The sequence below is a fragment of the Macrobrachium rosenbergii genome, chromosome 37 (assembly GCF_040412425.1).
Source record: "Macrobrachium rosenbergii isolate ZJJX-2024 chromosome 37, ASM4041242v1, whole genome shotgun sequence".
In the NCBI taxonomy this organism is placed as follows: domain Eukaryota; kingdom Metazoa; phylum Arthropoda; class Malacostraca; order Decapoda; family Palaemonidae; genus Macrobrachium; species Macrobrachium rosenbergii.
In genome coordinates, this window is record NC_089777.1 from 42658252 (window position 1) to 42666974 (window position 8723).

At 36.4% G+C, this 8723-nt stretch overlaps 1 protein-coding gene across 1 annotated transcript; it reads left to right on the forward strand.

Moving 5' to 3' along the window:
• Positions 1–4370: 4370 nt before the first annotated feature.
• LOC136825157 (glutamic acid-rich protein-like) lies at positions 4371–8503 on the forward strand. The gene is made up of 2 exons (XM_067081187.1): positions 4371–4929; positions 7224–8503. Exon 2 carries the CDS (start codon positions 7562–7564, stop codon positions 8366–8368), a length of 807 nt encoding a protein of 268 aa, XP_066937288.1. The 5' UTR covers positions 4371–4929; positions 7224–7561; the 3' UTR covers positions 8369–8503.
• The last annotated feature ends 220 nt before the right edge of the window (positions 8504–8723 follow it).

Here is an 8723-nt window from a genome sequence, read left to right on the forward strand (position 1 = left end):
AGGGCCTCGATGAACTCATGCCACCACATTCTGTCCTGGGCTAATTCCTCAAAATCTCCCCAACACTTGCCTCCTGCTTCCCGCCTCATTTTCCTCATCCACGTCTCCTTTGGCTGACCTCTACCTCTTCTACCCAGGGCAACCCACCCCAGTGTATCTCATACTTATCCCTGTCTTCTATTCACATGGCCTAGCCACTTCCAGCGTGAGAACCTAACATACTTATCAACCGGCTGCACTCCCGTTACTTCTCTGATACTGTTATTTGATATCCTATCCTTCCAATTAATTCCTAGTATTCTTCTGAACACCTTATTTTCAAGTGCTAAAAATTTATTATCCGAAGTCACTGTGCTGTATTATGACTCATGCCCATAAATCAAAATACTCCCAACCATTACCTTGTAAATTTTGAGTTTTGTATACACAGAAAATTGCTATTATTCCAAATATTTTTAAGCATTCCCATTGCCTGATGGGCTTTTTTTAATCTTTCCATAAATTCTGTGCTCAGAGAACCATCCTTATCTAAATAAGTATCTAAATATTTAAACTTATCCACTTGCTTTACAACCAAGCCTTCAATTAGACAATCCTGTGCATTTTCAATATTCATATTCATGATTTCAGTTTTTCCACTATTGATAACCAAACCAACCTTTCGACCTTCACTCACTAGACAATCCAACACACCCTGCATCTTCTCTGGTCCTTCGCAGATCAAAACCATATCATCAGCATAATCCAAGCCAAGAAGTTTCACATTTTCTCCGCAGAATATACCTGCACCCGTTTCTCTTTTAACCCTTCTCATAAAGTAATCTACGACCAATACAAACAACAGAGGAGACAGACTGCCACCCTGAATCACACCAGACTTAACTTCAAATGGATCACTCAAACACCCATCAACCATCACTTTACAAGATGTGCCCTCATGCATGTTCATGATAACCGTCACAAACTTTTCCGGTATTCCATAATGCTTCATGATTTTTCCCATAGTCGGTCACGAAATACTGTCAATGGCCTTTTCAAAATCAACAAAACAAAGACTTAGCGGAGTTCTCATTTCATTAGCTTGCTGCATTAAATGTCTAACTATGAACATCTAATCACTGCATCCCCGTCCCTTCCTAAAACCGGCCTGTTCATCCCTCAAAATACCATCAACCACTGGCTCCAACGTATTGGACAACACACTAATGAAAATTTTCTAGGCTCCTGGTTACAAAGTGATTCCCCTCCAATTACCACACCTACTCAGCTCTCCTTTCTTTGGAACTTTAATGAACACACCATTCTTCCAACCTAATAGCATTATCCCCATCACCCATACCTCATAGAATAATATCTTCAAGACAAATACTAATCAATCCTCCTCCACTTTAAACATTTCCGGGAATAAACCATCCATCCTCTCCTGGTGCCTTACAATTCTTTAACAATTTTATTGCCTTAACTACTTCTTGTAACCTGATCTCACCTTCATCAGCATTTAAATCTTCCTGAGCAGGCGGGGTATCCTCTTCTGGGGGACTGGTCTACTAATTATATATATATATATATATATATATATATATATATATATATATATATATATATATATATATATATATACTATATATATCTTTTGGAATTTTGAATTTCAAGTCAATGGCCCCTTTGGCGTTCCGTATGACTAGGTTCGTCTTCTGAATTATATATATATATATATATATATATATATATATATATATATATATATATATATATATATATATATATATATATATATATATATATATATATATATCAGGACAGGGTAACAAGGAGACAGTCGGTCATCTATAGGTGATATGTATTGGCCGACACGTTTCGAAACACACTGTTACATTATCAAGGCTGAAAGAGAAGATACACAAATTAAAATACATGGAATAAAACTAACAACTTCAAGAATCTCAACATGATATATAAATATACATTAAAACAGGACAATTTAGAAAAAGCACCTGCTACTGCTAGACGAAAAGTTGAGGACTGAATGACTAAAAGGGAAGAGGAAAGCGGCAAAGAAAACTGGCTCAAGCCAGATACAACTGTACAGAGGTGGTGCGTGAGTTCAACTTAGGAACTAGCTGCTTGGTAAAAAACGGTTCTAAAATGGGCAGTTCGTGTGGATGACTTGTTTGGCACAAAACAGAAGTCAGAATAATTAATACTAGTATTACATATATTTGAATGATTTATAATATTAGAAAAATCTGGATTGGACAATCTGCAACCAGTACAGTGTCCAATCCAGAATTTTCTAATATTAGAAATCATTCAAATGTATGTAATTATTCTGACTTCTCTGTTTTGGGCCATACAAGTCATCCACACGAACTGCTCAATTTAGAATCATTATTTACTAAGCAGCTAGTTCCTAAGTTGAACTCACACACCACCTCCATACTGTTGTATCTGGCTTGAACCAGTTTTCTTTGTCGCTTTCCTTTTTCCTTTTAGTCATTCAGTCCTCAACTTTTAGTGTAGCAAGTGCTTTTCCTGAATTGTCTTTCTTTTAATGTATATTTATATAGCATGTTGAGACTCTTGAAGTTGTTAGTTTTATTCCATGTATTTTAATTTGTGCATTTTCTCTTTTAGCCTTGATGATGTAACAATGTGTTATGAAACGCATCGGCAAATAAATATCACCTATAGATGACTGACTGTCTCCTTGTCACCCTGTCCTGATATATGCTGTGCCTGCTTGCGCCAACAACTCCTGTTCTATATATATATATATATATATATATATATATATATATATATATATATATATATATATATATATATATATATATATATATATATATATATATATATATATATATATATATATATAAATATATATGCACATATACATATATAAATGTGTGCGCATGCACTTTTGTGCTGTATAGGCTAGGCACTTTCCTCACTAGCAAAAAGTCGTGAGCTTGAATCCCGAGCAAGCTGAAATGCCTTGGGAGCGTTCAGTTAAATCCTGTTCTTTCTCTGTTGACCTAAGCGACGATTTATATACCTGGCAGTTACCCTACTGCGGTTGGTCGCAATCAGTACTAAGAAGGTCACTGTGATAGTAGCTTCATCCAAGAAAATACTGAACCGGAAAAGGCTTATGATCTGACGTTACCAAGATTTTCTCGTCGGTCACCCATTCAAGCACTGAACAGAAAGTAAATGACTGACCATATTTTATTAAAATGAGAACAAGCAAATCAGTCAAATAATCAAAATAGATTACTACCAAAAGAAACAGGTAAATAAACTGATGAATTAGCAAATATCTCATACTTACGTAATAACGAGTCTTCGATCAGAGGATCCTATACATGAAGGTCATGAACAGGTGGCGGTCGACTGACAACATCTATTTGCATTTGATGAGCACTATCTGAAAAGAACAACAGACGAAGAGGGCGACGGGCCCTCATTACGAAAAGAGGTCTGTCAGTGTTATGAGAGGAAACACCTGTGGTATTTGTCAAGGGTGATGGCACATTGCTTAGCACCTGGATAGAACCACGGCTGTCCTGCTATGAAAGACGTCTGTTAATAGTGAATATACCTGTATTGTTTCTTAATCAAGATATGAATAGTTTCACCCTCATCGAGGCCCTCTTGTTCAGCTGCAACCCACAACGGTTGATTAACAACTACTTACATAATACTCTACTTAGATCAACACAAGTAGACTGGATTTCACCGGAAAGCACCAGAATGCGAGAGAATCGTATGTTGGTCCCTCAGTTTGTGAGCTGAGCGTGAAAGCGCCCTGCCATCAGTGCCACAGGCAGAGAGAGAGAGAGAGAGAGAGAGAGAGAGAGAGAGAGAGAGAGAGAGAGAGAGAGATACTACTTTCTACGAATATCTTTTAAATAATTCCTCACCTCCTCCTGTTTGCCATTATAATGTGCCAGTACACATTTTGATATCGAACTGATCACGCACGTCAATCCATAGCATTCGACTGGTAACCAGGTACATTTTTCACTTTTGTAGTCGACAAAAGGAAACTGGGATCGAACACCCGTGTATTTGGTTGTCAGGCGAGCGTGCTACCAAGTGCACCCAGAGAGAGAGAGAGAGAGAGAGAGAGAGAGAGAGAGAGAGAGAGAGAGAGAGAGAGAGAGTTAAAGGTAGTCAGAATCCATATCTATTCTTGATTTAAAAAAAGGGAATTTGCTTTTATTTAAAAAAGGTGAAAGCAAAAGAAAATGAATGACCTTTGTAAGATAAATTCTTTAAATACAAAGAGCAAAGCAGAGCCAACTGCTCTTCTTAATTAAAAAAGAAGCGTGTAAATTAGAAATGACAGAAAGACAAGGTAAACAAATAAACAAAGAAGAGTATCGACCGTTAATAACAACCAGCTACTTATTCTTACATGACACTTTTTCGCAGATGTATCCTGCAGGCCGAGCAGGTGTGAGAACCGCGTTTGGAAGAGAGATAAAGGGCTTCCCGCCAGTGTCAGGGGATCAGTAGGTGTGGTGAGAGCCAGAGGTTAAACATCACTCCGAAATCACAAGAGACTCCCGACATCCAGCGCAGGAGGAGACAAAGGCCTTAGCTACAAGTCAAGTCGCCCATCAAGTACTGTCAGGGTGGTTTCAATTCCAACCTTGCATCGACGGACTTCTAAAAACAAGTCGTCAACTCTTGATATTAAACTCGGGTAACACAGCCACGTTACCATCAAGAATTCAACAATAATAACAACAAAACTGTCTGTTTTGAGGCCTAGAACAGAAATGAAGTAACGAGATTCAACTCGGAACGGTAAAACGCCTGAGGCACCGTAACAGAACCATGAGGGAGGGAGCGATTGCTGTTGGAATTTTGACAATTTTCCTTTCTGGGACCCTCAACGCTGGTAAAGCACCACGGCATGAAGTAAGTACACACTTGGAAGCTTTCATTTTTAATATTCACCTAAAATAATCATATTTTAGCATATACATTAAAATGTGATTCAACCACATACTATTGTCAGAGCAAAGAGTAAAACGGGTGTAATGAAATGAGGTGTTTACTATTTACTGATCATGTATAAGCGTGTACTTATGCAGGGCATTCATATGCACGAAGTGTTATGCCAAAATATGCAATGTATATATATATATATATATATATATATATATATATATATATATATATATATATATATATATATATATATATATATATATATATATATATATATATATATATATATATATATATATATATATATATATATATATATATATATATATATATATATATATATACAGTATATATATATATATATATATATATATATATATACATATATATATATATATATATATATATATATATATATATATATATATATATATATATATATATATATATATATATATATATATATATATATATATATATATATATATATATATATATATATATATATATATATATATATATCAGTATTCTAGAGCCTATACAAGGTCATATAACTTTGTAAATAATAATTGCTCTCAGAACTTTTATTTTGTAGTTTTTTCTGTTGTTTAATATAAGAATGCGCTTATTTGTTCTATTCTGTTTAATATACGGAAAAAGGAAATATGTCTTATATATAAAGAATATCAAATTAAAGTCTACAATGCTCTGCAAAGCGATAGCACGCACTAGCTCTTAAGAATGGATGAATGAATCATGAAATGCAGGTTAAAGCCCCAAGGCCTTCTCAACTACTCAGCGCTTGCCAGTGTAAAGGGGTAGGAATGGTTGATACAGCAAGACAGAAAGATCCCGAAAATAATTGAGGCGAAGTAGAAGGAAATGAAGGTGAAACTGAGAGAAAACTCAACATTTGCACAAAGAAGTTAGAACCGAAAAAGGTTGGACAGCAACATGGAAGAAAGGAAGAGGGAGTAATGTATGTAAAGTAGAAGGATACCGTGTAGGTATAGCTTAGGGGCGGAAGGGACACCTCTAATACCGTTTACTTGGTACGTGAATCTCTCTCTCTCTCTCTCTCTCTCTCTCTCTCTCTCTCTCTCTCTCTCATGCATACACTTCCGGGAGGACAAGCTCATGTTTGCTCTCAGCATTTACGTTTAGATTTTCAGGTAGCTTTTGATCAAGGGTGCAGATGAATGAAAACCTGATTCATCCCTTAGCGGGGCTTAGCTCAGTCAAATGACTTTTCCAAACATTTCCAACTTTGCAATATATTTCACTGTTCTGATCAAGAGTAGAATGTTTACAATATTCTACGCATGATGTTAGTGAAAGTGCATAAACTTATATTGGATGACAATAAAATACTAATATGACTGTAACGTAGAAGTTAATGTACATGCTTATAAATACATCAGTTGAGTATTGTTAGTATTTTGATAGCTATGGGAAAAACATGATTGTAATTTATATAACAAACTGAAGGTTGTGATTTTAGAACAGGAACTTTTCGATTTTTCTGTTATATGATTAACATACTGTAGTAATTCACCTCTTCATATTCATAATTCAATATGCACCACTGCCAGGTAGAGAAAAAGTGCGCAATAAAAAAAATGCGCTATTGATAGGAATACCATTGTTCCTATTTTATATCTTTTTATGTCTTATTATGAAGATATAGACATGCGATCAAGATCATAGTACTATAAATTTATTTGCCATCTTATTTATCGTCTTATCATTAATATTTGATGTATTATTTATTTTTAATAGTGACCTTTTCTGTCATTTTCAGTATGTTTACAGGGTTTGTAGAAGTGCTATTTTTTTTTTTTTTATTAATCATTTACTTCCCTTTCCGTTATATCCTCCAATCGTTAGCTATTCATCTGTTACTCTCACTACATTCACACCTGCAACCAAGTTCACAGTACTGTACAGCAAGGGTTTGTTCAGTGACCTGAAATCGTCAATATCTCACTTTACTGAATGCATTATCACAGCCATTTATTTGTCATCTCGATCGTTTTTTATCGCTGGCAGTTTTACATTTTCCAGCTGCTGAATTTCTTCTTACCACACCCACTTATTTGTTATTCATACTGTGTTATCATCCTCTCTTTGGTGTGACTACACCCATTTTCAGTATTTCCAACTGCAGGTGACTGGCTTCCTTCTGATTAATCCCCTCAACTATCATATTAGTGGTCTTGTGATAGTTAATGTCTTCTCTTATCTTTGCTTTTCATCGGCAGTGTCGCAAGAGCTTCAATTCGAGCATCGGATCTGTCTCGGATGGTGATTTTGCGAACGCAAACTGTTCTGGGCACGATGTCAAAATCAGCGCTGGTGAACCCATCTTGCTCAAATGCCAAGATGTGGTTCTGGTGGCGGAACCCCTAAAATACTGCATGTACATAAAGACGATGATGACGAAGAAGAAGAAGAAAAAGAAGGATGGAAAAAAGGAAGGTGGCGGGAAACCGCGCATGTATAAGTCGCATGACGATGATGTTGATGATGATGATGTTGGGCAAAAGCCCTCTGGAAGAAGCTGTGGGACAGGCAAAGACCCGGCGAAAAAATTGAAAAGATGAAGAAGCGATTGACAAGGCTGGAGGCTAAACGGGATCGGCTGTCGGAGCTTGGAAGAAGGAAAAAGGCTGCTCGATTAACCAAAAGGATAGAAAATGTCAAAGAAAAATTGGGAGACTTGATGAGTAGTCATAACCAGTCGATGTCCGAACCGAAGATGTCTGAGACGGAGAAAGGTGACAAAAAACGGCGCAAACTGGAGAGGCTAATTGAGAAAAAGAATAAATTTGAAAAGAAAATTGACATAATGGAAAAGAAGCGAGTTCGGTTGCAAGGAAAGCCTGACAAAGAAAGCAAGTTGGCGAATGTAGAGAGAAAATTAAGCAAACTCCAAAGCAGGTCGGAAAAGCTCCAGACCAAAATCAACAAATTACAGACTCTACTGGGTGTGACGTATGACTCTGAAGATGACCAAGATGCCTCAGATGATTCTGATGTCCAAGATCCCACACACACTTCCGACTCAGACGATGCAACTGAAGAACCACGTGCCGAGCCTAACACTGGCGTTGTCTCTGAACTTGAACCTCGAAAGATGGGTGGCATGGACAGCCATGGTGACAAGAAGAAGAAGAAGAAGAAGAAGAAGAAGAAGAAGAAGAAGAAGGGTAAAGGAAAAATATACGAAATCTGCAGGAATCAAGAACAAGATGCCCCTGTCGAACCGGTAAGCATCGAGGCCCCGTCTGGGAAAGTTCATCTACTTGTACGGCCTGATTGTGAGTATAGAGGCTGTACAGATAAGCATCCGACGATCCCTCCAGAGGTGCAATATGAGTGTTCCTGGAGTCCTCTAACACCTTAATGCTCTCACTCTCTAACTGTCGGCTTTTTGGGTTTCATTTCTACTCACTATTGTATACATCAGGCTCCCAACAGCTGTTGGAAAGTGTCTGAGCACCGATTGTTGTTGAAGAGGTTAATAGGTAGATGACCATGCCTCAACTTAAAATATGTATATATATATATATATATATATATATATATATATATATATATATATATATATATATATATATATATATATACTCATTGTTGGTTTTAATATTAACTTTTCCAGAAAGGCAACAAAAATAAAAATATGCTTTTAAATATGATTTCAAGGATGACTTTGCTCTGTGAAACTTCCTTCTTTTATTTCTTATTTTGGTTAAGGTTAA

Excerpts from the sequence above, each read along its gene's own strand:
- LOC136825157 (XM_067081187.1), top strand. The coding sequence starts at position 7,562 with ATGAAGAAGCGATTGACAAGGCTGGAGGCTAAACGGGATCGGCTGTCG.